This window comes from Gymnogyps californianus, chromosome 6 (genome assembly GCF_018139145.2).
Source record: "Gymnogyps californianus isolate 813 chromosome 6, ASM1813914v2, whole genome shotgun sequence".
NCBI lineage: Eukaryota > Metazoa > Chordata > Aves > Accipitriformes > Cathartidae > Gymnogyps > Gymnogyps californianus.
The window spans coordinates 22071850-22087280 of NC_059476.1; the positions used below are offsets into that span (position 1 = coordinate 22071850).

At 41.9% G+C, this 15431-nt stretch overlaps 1 protein-coding gene across 3 annotated transcripts; it reads left to right on the forward strand.

Moving 5' to 3' along the window:
• Window positions 1-4577: 4577 nt before the first annotated feature.
• On the forward strand, window positions 4578-12470 carry LOC127017483 (cytochrome P450 2H1-like). Of its 3 annotated transcripts, none has more exons than XM_050898550.1 (9): window positions 4578-4757; window positions 6209-6371; window positions 7237-7386; window positions 9179-9348; window positions 9745-9921; window positions 10358-10499; window positions 10774-10961; window positions 11440-11581; window positions 12074-12470. In XM_050898550.1, exons 1-9 carry the CDS (start codon window positions 4578-4580, stop codon window positions 12253-12255), a joined length of 1494 nt encoding a protein of 497 aa, XP_050754507.1. In that variant the 3' UTR covers window positions 12256-12470. The 3 variants fall into 3 exon arrangements, with proteins under 3 accessions (XP_050754507.1, XP_050754508.1, XP_050754509.1); XM_050898551.1 differs by having other exon boundaries at window positions 9179-9339; XM_050898552.1 differs by lacking the exon at window positions 9745-9921 and having other exon boundaries at window positions 9179-9339.
• The last annotated feature ends 2961 nt before the right edge of the window (window positions 12471-15431 follow it).

The following is a 15431-nucleotide window of genomic DNA, read 5'->3' on the forward strand; positions in this document are numbered from 1 at the left end:
GGAGACTAAACAAGCAATTTGCAATGTATTGCAAATGACTGATGAACTTCGCTGCCTTCATCCTTTTTCAGCTGAGTTATGTTTTGTGTCCAGTGAGTTCATACACAAATATTTAACCAAGATTTTGAGCTAGCTGGTCAAATGTCATTTCTGTGATCTGAAAACTAATGATGTGATTTGTATCTTATCTCTAGTACTACCTGTGTAGCATGTTACAAACATAGGTGTTACACAAATTGTTGAATGCTGAAGTTATCACTGAACCTTAATACCTGCTGATCACAGCAGATCCTTTGTCAATTTGCTGCCAGAAATAAGGCAGAAGTTGATATTGTGATTTTCTACAAGGCACCAAGGAAAGTCCTATCTGAAAGTAGTAAGAGTTTAGTAGCTGAGATATTGTTATTCACAGTAGAACAGGCAAGATGATTTCCACAGGCTACTCTGCTAACCTGCTCAATGAAAACGTGCAGTGAAATGTCACATTAGAACGTAAGGACATAGGAGCCTGAGGATGGATGTACTGGATAGCGACAATAGTCAAGCCATCCCAGAATCCTATCCAACAGTGGCTTAAAAATGAGTTCCCAAGGAATAGAATAAAAGCATGGCCACCACAGAGGAATATGCTTTCAGATTGCTCCAGTTTCCAGTGATTCCTGAGCCATCGGTGGTATCTTTGTGTCTGAGTACCCTCAATGGATTTTTCTCCCATGAATTTGCCCAGTTACTTTTTGGACACATACGTCTTGCAAAATGGCGTTCCACAGCTCAAGGGCATGGTGTGTGAAGAATCACCTTCTTTTGCCTGTTTAAAACATATTTTAGTGCTCTATAGCTCTATACAGGAAGAGAATATGAGCAGTCATTCCCTTCTTACCTTCTCCAAACCCTTCACGGTTTCACAGATGTCTGCTATATCCACTTCATTTATATCTTTTCCAGCCCAGAGAGACCCAGTCCATTTAACCAGTCCTTCCAGATTTTAAGTCATCCTAAATGCCTTATTCTAAGGCTTTTCAAGGTCTACTCCATCCTTTTGGAATAGCAGCTTCACACAGAATTCCAGCTAAAGGTCCACCAGAAGCTTGTATGGTGGTGTAAAGAGGTGCCCTTTTTGTTCTCTAGTCCTTTTTTAATAATGCCTAATGTTTGGTTTGCTTTTTTGGGTCTCCTACTTGGCATAGAGCCCCCTTAATATCCAGCCTACAATGGAGGAAAAAATAGTGAATAAAAACTCTGACATGGTCTCCTCTTCCATGACCTTAATCTGCCAAAAAACCAAAGGATATGGGACATTCTCTAGGAGTGCTGGCAGATTTCCAGGCTTCATCAGTTATAGAGCCTCTTGCATTTGTCTGTCCAGGGGCTGCCCTCCACGGCAGCAGGAAGGGGGGGCTACTGCAGCACACTCCTTTTGCACATCTTGTTTCTCCCAGTCACCTCCCAGCCTCCTCCTAGCAAAGAGAAAGGGTAGAAAGGCCTTGTCCTTGTAAAGGCTAAGGAAAGATGGGAAATTTGGCCTGTCTAAAGAGATGCTAATGTTGCTGATAATTTTGCAGTTTGATCTAGTCTTCATGAGATCAGGAAGACCTTTCCCCACGAAAACTTGTTGTAGCCAGCCAGCCTTCCCTGCCTCTTTCTTTCCTCACTAAAGCACATCAAATATATAGCTGTGTCTCAGGGGTGAGAAAAGATTCAAATGCTGGATGTCTTAAGGTGTATGTACAAGTATTATCCAGCCTTCACAAAGTGCTTGACTGGAGCAGATAGCCCAGGAGACTTTTGAAAGAGGTTGGAGCTTGCACAGTTGGTATTTAGAACAGAACAGAACAGAACAGAACAGAACAGAACAGAATAGAATAGAATAGAATAGAATAGAATAGAATATTTTCAGTTGGCAGTGACCTACAACTAGATAGTCCAACTGCTTCACCACTTCAGGGCTGACCAAAAGTTAAAGCATGTTATTAAGGGCATTGATGTCAGAAATTTGATTGCATATCCTTGCCTCTCAACTTACCATACAACATCCCACTGCCTGGGGCTCAAGGGTAAAGCTGTCCTTTTCAGAAGCTGGATCAGGTTTCAGTTTGTTTGTGGTATGTACGTGATTGTGTAAGGGTTACCCTATGTAAAGCTGTTCTTAGAACCTTCAATACCCATCACACTCCTCAGTGCATGATTAGCCAGAAGGTATATATTCTGATGTTGTAAATGTTTATAGCCAGATAGCTTCCTTTGCCAGCCAATATTTCTGAACATTGATCCTGAATATTAAAAGGAACAAATATTGAAAATCATTACTTTTATTTGTATCTGGAAGCCAAGGAATAGACACTGGTTAATAGCCTGCACCCAGCTTTCCACTGTGGAAACTCTGGATCCCTCTCCAGCAGGATGAGGGAGAGACTTGGAAGAGCAAAAGTGAGAAAAAATCCTAAGTCAAGATAAAGACAGTTAAGGAAAGAGAAGGAAAAAAAAAAAAATAAACAAGTGATGCAAAGACTCACCACCTCCCACCAGAAGACTGATGACCAGACAGTCTCTGAGCAATGGCTACATTGGAAAGACAAGTCCCCATTTTTTATTGCTGATCATGATGTTAGATGACATGGATTATCTCTTTGGTCAGTTTGGGTCAGTCGTCCCGGCTGTGTCCCCTCCCAATCTCTTGCGCACCCCCAGCCTGCTACCTGGGTTTGGGGACAGAGGGAGCAACCAAGAAGGCCTCAACACTGTGCAAGCACTCTTCAGCAATAGCTAAAACATTGGTGTGTTATCAACCCACAAATTAGTCTGTATTAGTCACAAATCTAAAACACAGCACCATACAGGCTGCTGTGAAGAAGCCAGATCCAGTACACCCTTGTAGGCTGTGAATACGCTTGAAGGGGCTGTTTTGGGGATAAGAAGGTGCCTTTTTTCTCACAGACCCAATCTGGAGAGGAACAGAAGCAAGTGAATTAAACAGTAAGTGCAGGTCCCAGATTAAAGGCTACGTATAAACACAGGATGGGATCCCAGGAGCTGGCCCATACATGCCACTAGGCAGGCCCAGCAAAGCAACAGCCTCCAGAAGACATTCAGAGGAAGGCCTGGATTTTGAAAGATCGGTTCATACAGTGGCACCCACCCTGTCAATTTGAGCTCAGATTCACAGGTGGAGCCAGAGAATGGTGCAATTTCATAACAAGACCAGAGGCCCAAGCATCTGCTTTCATACCACACTGGGAAGAAAGCAGAGTCTTTCAGGTGCTTCTTGTGAATGTGAACTGTATCAGGATGGGTCTTTCATACTCCAATAAGCCTTTCATACTCAAATAACATTTCATACTCAAATAATTCCTGTCTTTCTGTCATCAGAGGTGACCCAAGACCTTTGGCAGTTAAATCTCTTTCCAGTGAAACTCACGGATCCCTTCAAGCAGTTCTGGCTTTATCCCAACACCATTTTGAAACCCTTCAGGGATTATGCGAGTAATTAGATAAATAATAAAAAAGCCATGTCCAGATGTGTGAGTGACACTGCGAGCAAAGCACACCAGACCCAAGGGGCTGTAGGAGTCTAAGTACAGTGTTTACAGTAGATTGATAACACTTTACAGACACTACGTATGATGTATAGACAAGATTGGCAACAGAGTCCTGGGATCAGCTCTTCAGTCTCAGGTGACTGAATCACTGTTCTGCTCTACTTCTCTGCCAGAAAACACATACAGTTCTCACCCTGTTTGTAGGGTTTGGGATTTCTGTGGGGAGGAGGAGTGGGAAGCATAACATTTCATTTAAGATCTTACATTATATTAAATACTCACTATGAATTAACCCAATCATTCTGTTAAGCTCTGTTCAGGGTGCCTTTACCTTTCATGGATCTTCACACCTTCTATGGATCTTCAACTAGTTTCTAGAAACATCAGAAAGGAGACTGCAGGTTGCTGCAGGGATTTGTGGTTTGGGGAGAACCTGTGACCATGCAAATGCTGTAGACAGTATTGTTTGTCTGGTTAAAATATCAGATTAGGACAAGCTGAGTGTATTCCTCAAAATCTGCATGTGTGACTTGGGTACAATTGCATAATTTCATTCCAGAAATGGAGGTGAAATGCCTAGGAAGAACTTGGAGTGATGCCCTTTTTCAACCACAGCACCTCCCTCCACTGTGCTCAGATACTAGAGGGACTGGCAGATGTCAATCTATGCTAGAGGGCAAACAGCAAGAGTTTAAGCATATACATAGCAACTAGGCTCTAAATATTTCTGCACTTTGAGTTTGTTTGACAGCATTAGAACATGATTTCTTTAGTCCTACATGAATGATTATCCAAAGGAACACAAGCTAGAGAGGTAGAAAATCAGTATGCAAACAAGGAGTTTGCTCCTTCTTTGTTCATTCACAGTTTGTTCATTCTTATCTTGAGCAGATTAATAAGTAATCTCATATCTGAGCAGCAACAGGAAGGCACTATTGGCTAATTTCATCCATGTGCTTTGGTATCACAACATATAAATAAGCATGGATTTACAGGTCCAACATGAGGCTCTTCTGACACTTGACTTTTCCTCAGCCCACCATGGAGCTCCTGGGAATGACCACTATTTTCTTGCTGGTCTGCATCTCTTGCCTTCTTCTCTTTGCCTCATGGAGAAGCATATCACAAAAAGAGAAGCAGCCTCCTGGTCCCATCTCACTCCCTATTGTTGGAAACATACTCCAGCTGAACCCGTGGAACTTGTCTGAAAGCTTGAAGAAGGTAAGGGACTGTGTCCTTCTTTCCTATGTTGTCTCCATTGCATATAAAACAAAGTCCAGTCCAGATTGTCTCAGCTTAATTCACAAGCTTAATTTGCATTGACCAAATGTCAGACTCAAACAGAACCAAAAGGTTTCCCAGAAATACATGCTTCTAAAGTCTATATATTGCAATAATCTACATATCTAAGTCTATATCTAAGTCTATTTATTGCAAGTCTAAGTCTATATATTTACAATAATCATACTAATGATGAGTCCTGTGCTGACCTCACAACAGTACTGCAATTTGCAGTGGATTTGCCATCAAGACACAGATGCCATTGCAATATTCACTATACTCCTCCTCTGGCCAACTCCTCACCATGCTGGCAACATGGCCTGGCCCTTTTTTGGGGAGGACCCTGCTCCATTTTGCTGCCTCTGCTCCCTAGCAGATAGGTAGGATCTCCTGGGAGCGGAAGTAGTGAGTGAAGAGGTTGAAGCAAAAAAGTTTGGAGGTGAATTGTGCTGTCCATTCCCTCCTCTAGCTGATGTCACCCATCTGTCAAACTAAACCTGTGTGTTGCAAGGCCTGGGAGGGGATAGGTGGAGGGAGTTCAGCTGGACTGCCAGTTCCTTAGGGGATGGTGAGGGGATGGTGGCAGATGGATGGGAAGGGCGGGTGTCCCTGGGTTCTTCAGAGCAAAATTGTGGTGATGGCTGATGTCACTGTGTGTATCATCAGATGCACACATACCCATATGAACTCCTTTTTGCCTTGGTGCTTGTGAACATTGAGAATCATGAGCATCCTCAGGCATTCTGCTTTGTTTCAGAGCACTAGGTGATTCAGTTTCCCACCATAAAAAACCTGGGACTATATCTAGTTTGCCCTTAAAAAGTGAGCATGAGAAGAAGTGTTCTAGGTCGGACCAAGTGGCCCAAGAATCCTTCTGCAATTGTAGCCAAAAGCAGATGCCTGGGAAAGAGTACATGATTAGTGCAAGGAGGCAGTGACACTCCACTGATATACTCGCCCAGTTTCCAGAGGTCTGTGGCCCAGGAGATTGTAGAGACAACTGTGGTATGTTTGTGCTCAAAAACCCTTTAGGCACTTGCTTTCATAAGTGTATATAATTGCTTTTTGAGCCCATGTAAACTGTTACCCAGTGCCCTGTAGAAAGGCATTCCAGACTATTTTGCCAGCTCTGTGAAGAACTATTTTCTTTTCTGGGATTTGGACTTGACAACTCACCATTTCCATTCATATCCCCTGTTTCTTGTACAATTCCCTCTTCCCCTGGCTGTAATTCATAGTTGAAAGATCTCTGCGCTGCTGCTAATCAATGCCATGTCTCAGCGACGCTGGGACAATGGCACATTGTCACCCCTCAGACCCCTTTGCTACAAACTTCTTTTCACATGATTAACATTCAGACATGTTGTTCTTTGTGTTCCTCTTTCCTACAGCTCAGCAAGAAGTATGGTCCTGTCTTCACAATATACTTAGGCCCACAAAAGATTGTGGTGCTGTATGGCTACGATGTTGTGAAAGAAGCTCTGATTGATCAGGCAGATGACTTCAGCGGAAGAGGCAATCTACCACTGCTTAAAAAACTCTTCCGAGGCAAAGGTACATCCCTGGTAATGTTAGCATACAAAGCTAATACTTTCAGTGCTTCTGCAACACAGCTGAGAGGGCAGTGGAGGACAGAATGGTGGATTTCATTTACTACTTTCATGCATACAAATTAGCATTAAAAGACTAAAAGCCCAACTCATTACTTGGACTCTTGAGTAAATTGGACCCCTGGAGAACTGTTTAAGGTCCCAGATTGGTGTCACTGAGTGCCTTTCTATTTTCAGCTGCTTCAAATTGTGGCTAAAATTTTGTTCATTAAATGTGCCTCTAAGATCTTACGTTCATTCTCCCATTTCTGAAAATATTGACAATATATATACAGCTAAGGAACCAGCAACAGGAAAGTCCACAGCACAACAAAGACAAGATAATATAGGCTGTCCCACTAAGGGCCACATTCAAGATTAGGCCCTGAGCTTATTCACCAGGGCAGTTCCCAGTATGGCATTTATGTGGGTAAATAGTACCTATTCCATGGTACTATAGTACAGTATCAATGGTATTGTCAATAATGACATGCAGTGTGAAGGTGCACAGCAGAACATTTGAGCAGTTACATCAGTGCAAAGGCCATGTGCTTGTGGCCAAGATCAATTCAGTGTTACCTTCTTATTTACGTCCTAACAGAGTTTTTCTTATTCTGGGAATAAACTCAGTTTTACTCAAAGTGCTGTGACAGAAGGATCAGATTTGTAACCTCCAGAACTTCAGAGAAGTTACATTTTTGGGCATATGGCAATTGCAGTATAACTCCACAGAGAGGTGTCTTTGCATGTGGAGTACATACTGTGTAGCTCCCATTGAGGGAAAAAAAATCTGTTTCCTCATGGAGGTCTATTTTTCCTTCCTGTGTCAGGCATTGTGACCAGCAATGGGGAGACCTGGAAGCAGCTCCGACGATTTGCACTCACCACCCTGCGGGATTTTGGGATGGGGAAGAAGAGCATCGAGGAGCGAATCCAGGAGGAAGCTTCTTTTCTGGTGGAGAGGATCAGGAACACACATGGTAGGACATGGACTTTGTGCCTGCTGGGACACCCTGCATATCTGCAATGAGACAATGAGGGGTGTAGGACTGCTTCACCAAATCTGTGACCGAAGAAGTGGGCATGTGGCTGCTGTTTCTGCTCCCTGCTCCAATAGGCAAAGTTATCACTCCTAGGAGTTGGTCAGTCAAAGCCACTGCGACAGTATGGAGGGATAAATGTAGGAGACTGGTGTTGGAAAGCATCCTTTAACCTGCTCTGCTTGAGGAACAAGACAGGAAGTGGCAAAGGGGATAACTTGGCCCCAAAGCCAAGGGTTTGGTGGAATTCAGCCATGTAGACAGGGCTGGGCACTGCCAGGTAACCAAGCAACATGCACTTCCTTGCCTTGTCTCCTGCAGCTCTAAGTAAACGGATCTTGAAGAAGTGGGTGACCAGACAACTCATTTACAGATATTTGGGTTTGGGTCCAGTCCATCTGAACGCTAGACAGTACCTCCCAGTATTGGTGTGGGCATGCAATGGGAACAGGACCATAAGCTGCTTTTGAGGGCAGGGCATAAGGTAACCCTTTGGTTTCAACCTATAAATGCATCTTCTGGTAGTATATAAGACAATGTTACTTCTAAGTACTTCCTCTGAGAGTGGCACAGTACTAGCCTGGACCACAGGCTTCCTTTCCACAGCCAGTCTTCAATGTATGCTTATTCTGCAAGGGGGGAAAAGCAGATGGATCTAAAAGGATGCTGAAGCATCACTGTTTCCCATGAGCCACTAGAAAATTCAGTCTGGCTTCATAAATAAACATTCCTGCTACAAATCAGAGAAAACACTCTCACCTGCATTGCTCTTATCCTTTCACTAGCACAGTAATACTGTATTTCCTATGCCCTACTGCAAGCCTCCATCTCTGGCTCACCTTGTTACGGCATCTTTTACTGTGTACTAAAAGGCTTTGCAAACAAGATATATATAACTGAAAAGTATAAAGCCATTATTTACTCTTAATGCAAATAATAAATAGCTAGGACTAGTTATCTACTAGGCTCAGCATTAATATACTCACCACCTCTGATGAGACATCTGGTGAGTCTTCAATGGCCAGGGAGTCATCAGTCAGGCAGAGAAGGGTTGGTGCCATTGCTCCTTGGAATAGGCTGATTCTCAATGCTGCCAAGTTGCCATTTTCTGACTCCTTGTTTTTCTTTTAGGATTTTATACCTTTTCATGTTGTTTCTCCTCTTGAAACCTTGAGATGCACCCTGTCACTGTCTGCAATTATGCCTTGCCTTTCTTTCTTGGGTCTAATCTCACTTTTTTCTCACACTGTAGTTTTCTTAGAAGCTTATGCAGCTGTGCTATCAAAACTAGACTTTGATCATAGGCATTTGAACCCCTAGGAAAGGGTTATACAACTGAGGTTATGCTAATAGAGTTCATAAACAGGGTGCAATAACCTAAAGACATGGCTCAGGCAAAGCCCTTACGGTTTCATTAGGTTTTGGTTGGAATCTTTAGGCCATTTCTAACAAACAGTCTATAAGGCAGACAGGCATGTGTCAGCTGGAGAGGAACCAAGCCACTCAGACCAGTGTTCTGCTGAGAACAGGACAAAAGAGATACTTAAACCATTAAAGCAGGGAAATTAGTTCACTTCAAGTAGAGAAGAATAAGTTGGATAAACCCTTCACCATCCTTTCAAAGGAGTGCAAAACTCTGGGTCTCAAGAGGATGGAAAACTTCCCTGTAGTGTCAGAGGAGGGGATGATGCCTGAGATACTGAAAGCAAGATACCAGGGTTTTTTGTTGCAGAGCGACCCTTCAACCCTGGTAACTTCCTAGTCCACTCTGTTGCCAACATCATCTGCTCCATTGTCTTTGGGGATCGGTTTGACTACGAGGACAAGAAATTTCTAACTTTAATTGAGTTGCTAGATGAAAACAACAAGCTCCAGAACTCTATACAAACACAGGTGTGTACAGTTTTATTTAATTAATAAATTTGTTAATGATTATAATATTTTATTAATGAATACTTATGTTATTCATTTTTAATTGGAGTGGATTTTCCTAAATTTGGAGAAATTTTTTGAAAGCCAAAAAGGCAGTTAAATAACCAATTCCTGTTGTTTTTTCTTATCTTATGGAATTGCCATTGTATGTCCAAAGGAGGATATAATTGCAAAAGTTGCTCAAGTGAAGTCTATCCTTGAATATAGTGAAACCATAAAGTAAAAGACATTAAAATCCAGTTGAATAATAAAGACCTACTGTTCCAACACCGTTTAATTGCCCCATTTTCATAGTTACAGTTAGGGGAACATTTTATTGTATCCACATTAATCAGAATGTGCTTTTCCATCATTTTATTTTTACAGCTATACAATTTCTTCCCAATCGTCATGGAGTATTTACCTGGGCCTCATCAAAAAATGATAAAAAATACTGAAAAAGTCAATCAATTTACTTTAGACATCATAGCGGAACACCAGGAAACCCTGGATCCCACTTGTCCTCGAGATTTTATTGATGCTTTTCTTAACAAAATGGAACAGGTAACGTAAGAGTGACAGATTTGTTGGAATATAGGAAAACCACTGCTTGAATCCCAGCTTCTTTTCAGTTGTGGCAGGGCACTGGGCTTTTGCAAACACAGAGGGGAACTTGCTTTTCTTGACACATCAACTTCATTCTTACATCTCCATTTTCTTATCAAGGATTTTTAAACACAGAATTAACAGCACTAGCCAATGTTAGGAAAGCTGAAGACCAATCTGGTTGATGTAATTTAATGCTCCTCCCATGTTAAAAAAGGTTCATGATATTATTCAGTAAAAGTACCATAAATGCTGGTGTTCTGGAGAGTGAGCATCGTATTTTTGAAAGGACTTTAGATGTGTTTAAAAACATACATTATGGGTACAGGATTTGCCTTTTTAAACAAGCTGCTTAGCTTTGTCATTCAAAATGTTCTGCCAAATCTTCCTCCAGGAAAAAGGGAATGGTCACTCAGAATTCACCACTGAGACCCTGAGCAGAACCACGCTCGACTTGTTCCTTGCAGGAACAGGGACCACCAGCATCACGCTGAGACATGGACTTCTGATTCTCCAGAAATACCCAGAGATAGTAGGTAATAGAAAAGGAAATAAATAATTGAAAACTTTTTAACAGGTCATGGGATCAACTTGGACAATTCCTGTCACTACCACATGTGGCAATGGTCCCCCGACTAAGGAAACATGTCTTTGCAGTGTGGAAATCTGTATTAGTCTTAGTTCTATTAGTACTAAGTGCATTCATATATTCCTGGTGCGCTAAAAGCAAGTTTTGCTGTAAATACGGGGAAAGGTTTAGGCAAATAGATGGGGGACTTGTCCATTTAACACTTACTTATTTCCTAACAGAGAAAATTCAAAAGGAGATTGACTGTGTGATTGGCCGAGACCGAAGACCCCGCATGGCAGATCGGAGCCAGATGCCCTACACAGATGCTGTGGTCCATGAAATCCAGAGATTCATTGATTTCCTTCCAATTAATGTCCCACATACTGTGATCAAAGACACCAAGTTCAGAGACTATTTTATCCGCAAGGTCTGTTCCACTGTGTCTGAGAAAGGTCATAATCTCTTGAAAACAATGAAGTGTTCTATTAGTTGTATTTTATTTTATTTTCAAAAACACTGAAATGTGATATAGAATTGGAATAATTTTGTTTGGAAGGGGATTCTGGAAGTTATTGAGTCCAACCCCTTGTATTTGAAAAAAAAAAAGACTTCATCCTCTATGTGAAGAGGGAGATAGAGCTTTCTATTTTTTTCACATAAATGTAAGCAATTAAAGTTCTAATTTATTTGGAAGCAATATTAAATACTCTAATCAGACTCACCATTAAAATTCATTTAAAAAACATCTTTGCCATACCAATGGCACAGATTTTTTATTCATTAAATGCTCGTTTTAAACTGGTTAAACTTTGACTACCCTTCTATTCAGCTCTGGGAACTTGCAATGCCGCTTTGTTTTAGCATGTCTCCATTTCAGCTTTCTTCTCCTTTCTTTGTTAATTCAGGACACCATGATATTCCCTCTGCTGACTCCCATCCTACATGATAGCAAGGAATTTCCAAATCCAGAAAAATTTGACCCAGGACATTTCCTGAACGCAAATGGTACCTTTAAAAAGAGTGACTACTTCATGCCATTTTCTGCAGGTAAGACCTCTTTCTATTTCAGATCCTAGACTGTCCTCTCCTAGAACCTCTTTGAAGATTTTAGCGGCTCCATCACCATGGTCTGTAAGGTGATGTCTGGTGATCTGCTAGCGTCAGTTCTGGGCAGCCCTAACTCCTGTACTAGAGTTTCAGCTGATTTCCTTTTTTAGCAGCCACAAAAGCTCCTCCAATGCACTCTACAAGAAGAGATGTATGAAGTGAGACTCAGCCATGCAACTTCTCTTTCTCCAAACTTACCACCAAACAGCAGCAGAACATGAGAAACCGAAGCCTTCAAACTGCCTTTGCCCACTGAGCACTCTCATTGTTCTAGACACTTAGCCCCTAGTTCAATTCATTTGCTTCCCCAAAATGCTGCAGCACTGCCTGTCCATTCCAAGATGTCTGAACTTTCATGGAACAGTGGTTAAAATAATTTAGCAGCAAAATACTCCACTGTCACCTCACTTTTTATTATTTTTTTGCTTGCAGGAAAACGCATCTGTGCAGGAGAAGGTCTGGCCCGGATGGAGCTATTCATATTTTTAACAGCCATCCTGCAGAACTTTACTTTGAAATCTGTTGTGGATCACAAGGACATTGACATTTCCCCATTACCCAGGGTTCTGGCAAATATGCCCCGACCTTATGAGGTCTCTTTTCTTCCACGTTAGCCAAGTGAAGACAGTTGCCAGCTCCCAAACTCATGAAAGCTCTGGTTGAATGACAGTCATTTCCCAATCTGTTGAGACTGAAACACTCAGATCATTTGCTAGATACTTTATGGAGAGAAATGTGCTTAGAAAAGAAAACTGTATGGTTGCTTTTATATTCACCACAGCCAGCTCTAAACAGAGACAGAGTAGGCAATTGCATAAGGAAGGAGACAGATGCCTGTGCAAAATTATACAGGCTCTCCTCTGCACCTATCTCACCTAGCTCAGGTTCCTATCTGTCTCCTGACGTCCTGACGTGTCAGGGTGTGTGGACTCGTGCTCTGAGAGCCCGGCTGCTACTGTCCCTATCACTTGATCCTCTCAGCACAGCAGGAACAGACACTTGTACTCCAGGGTTTCCACAGACTCTAATTGAGGTACCTCTCTCCTCTGCATTTTCAGTTTGTTTGTGACCTATTTGTAAAGGTAAGCATAAAACAGTGGGGGTTTTTCTGTGAGAAGATGATCATCTACTGTATTCTTGCCCTAATACATATTGTCTCCTGTGGTGGGGATGGAGTTTATCGATGACTGGGCAGATGGGTCCTCTCCTGTGTGATTATAATGAAGGTTTGTGAAATTACAATTTATATTGCAAAATAAAGAAGTAGTACACTGAATTGTTGTTTTTTCTGAGATCCCAGAAGAACATCTTTTAGTGAAAAACCTGCCTCCACAAAGCTTATACTCCCAAATGTCTTCCAAGTCTTGTACCTATCTGACTGTTTCATTCCACTCATTTATATGAAATGTATTATGGCTTGAAGACTGAGCTGGCCAACGACCTATAGAACTTCCATTCTCAGTAACAATGATGTGGGAGAAGACTGGACTGACCCTACGAGACCTACCAGAAACCCAACTGTGGTTACAGAGCTGTCCATTGTAGCAAAAGAGGACAAATCAAATAATACTGGGATCCCCCCAGTGCCATTTACTAGATGAACAGCAGTTTGCATCTTCCCATTATTTTATGAAGTACATGAAGATCACTACAGCAATGCTACAACCAGGCAAAAAAAGATAAGAAGAGTTTACATGAGTTGCCAAGCATACATGTACAGATGTGGGACTGGCATTTCCTAACTTGATCACATTCCCTGCAATGTATAATTTATAGTGATTACAGTGAAGACAGGGAGCTGAATCTGTGCTATGTGGAAAAAGACAGCAACTGTAATATTACCACAATGGCATTAACTGTTTATGTGAAACTGGCACAACTTCTTTCCTTTCAAAGTATGAATAAGCTTGATATACCATGAGTTGGTAGCATGGCATTGCAAAGGCAAAAGCCACAAACGTCACAGAATCACGGAAATATGAACGAAAGAAAGATATATGAAAATATCATCTAGTCTATCACCATATGCCAAAAAGGATCAACTGTTACAAGTCTTCTCACCAGATAAAAAGAGGAAAGCACTCCATACTTCCTCTTCAGCTGTGCCATGACTAAAATAGGCAAAGCAAATGGCCCGGGGCCAGCTTCCCTGTTCCAGACATCTTGATCCATGCTGAAAAGACAAAGAGGCAGCCAATGCAAACCAACAAGAAAACAGCTTTAGCTCCCAGAGACCCCACCATGACACGCAGCGGGGCTTTGAGATTAGAGGAGGGCTAAAGCTGTGTCCTGGAAGCCTCTCTTTGTGTTGCCTGTGGTACAAAAAGCAGTGCAATGGTAACCAATAACTGCTCACAAGTCCTCTGGATTAACTTGCTTTAGCACCAAGTAATATTACCACCTCCTGGGACACTAAGGATTAGATTTTTAAAAATTCAAATGCTTAATGAATAGGATTTAGCTTATCAGCCTTTGTTGATCACTAAACTGAAAATCATCAGTTTAAAAAAACAACAATCGTTGAAAAGCTCTACATCTCCCACGAAGCCATACTGCTCGCTCTCTCCCTGCCTGCTAGCGCTCAGTGTTGCCTAGACTTTTTCTTCAGCTGGGACTGTACAGACAGTGCATTGCTTGCTCATGTGCGGGACTAGGCAGGGCTATATGAATTTTCTATGGCAAATCTGACATAATGTCCTGTCACTTGGCCACAGGAAGAAGTGGCTTTCAAACTCGATTAATCCATTCTGCGCACTGTTGCTATTAGTTCCCAAATACCTCTCGCAGAACATAAGCACCTCTGTGAGCTCAAGTTTCTAAGACGTTTCTAAGAAGCTGGGAAGCAGCTACAGAAGCAACTGTCAGCTGGGCAAGCACTAACAAAGAAAAGAACCGGCAAGTTCTCAAACTCACTAAGGGTGTCCCCGAGTGAGGAATTCAGTGAAGCAATCCATGAAGCAAACAAATGTACTTGAGCGTTTTCCCCATAACAGGGTAATATCACTTGCCTGAGCTACTATTATAAATTAACATTACATACATAGACTAATTGTATGTCTAGACATTAAGGACAGATGTGGGTCAAGGGAGATAGGGTGATCAAAGATGAATACAAGCAGTTTGGAGTAGCCAGGTGTAAACTCAAATATCTTTAAATTTTTTGTTGAAGAGGAAAAATATCATGGGCAGAGCGCATACCAGAGCCTCATGTGCACATATATGTTACATACCCCTTGTAGGCTGCAGGGAAGGATGCCGAGACGTTTGTGAATTCCCATGCAGAAACTGCATTTAAAAGGGAAAGTTATGAAAACAGTGGTTTTATCCACAGCTGTCAAGGTTTTTAGTGATTCTCCCAGTTACAGTTTCAAAGATACATTTTGACCTCTTGGGATGTCAGTGCTCCCTTGGTAACTCTATACAGTAGCATGTTAAGCTATATATGACTGTCAAGAAACCTAACAGTTGAAAGTGGCTTTGTATCACATAGAACATACTGAGGTTCACCAGCGCTGCGTTATCCTGAGGATGACACTCTCTATGGGATTACTGATTAACACTGAAGAACTTTGGTTCTGGGACTCACCTTTCTAAATGGATCTTCTGTTCGGCACACAAATACACCAGAGATGTTTTTCACATAGCTCATAACCGTAACTCACTATACTTGTGTGCTGTGGGATACACACACCGCCCCCAATGAGACACACACACAGAGCAAAGGTTCCAACTTTCTTGCAGCTGAGGGCCCCACGGAGTTTTTTCACACTTCTGCTTTTGCCTTTTCAAG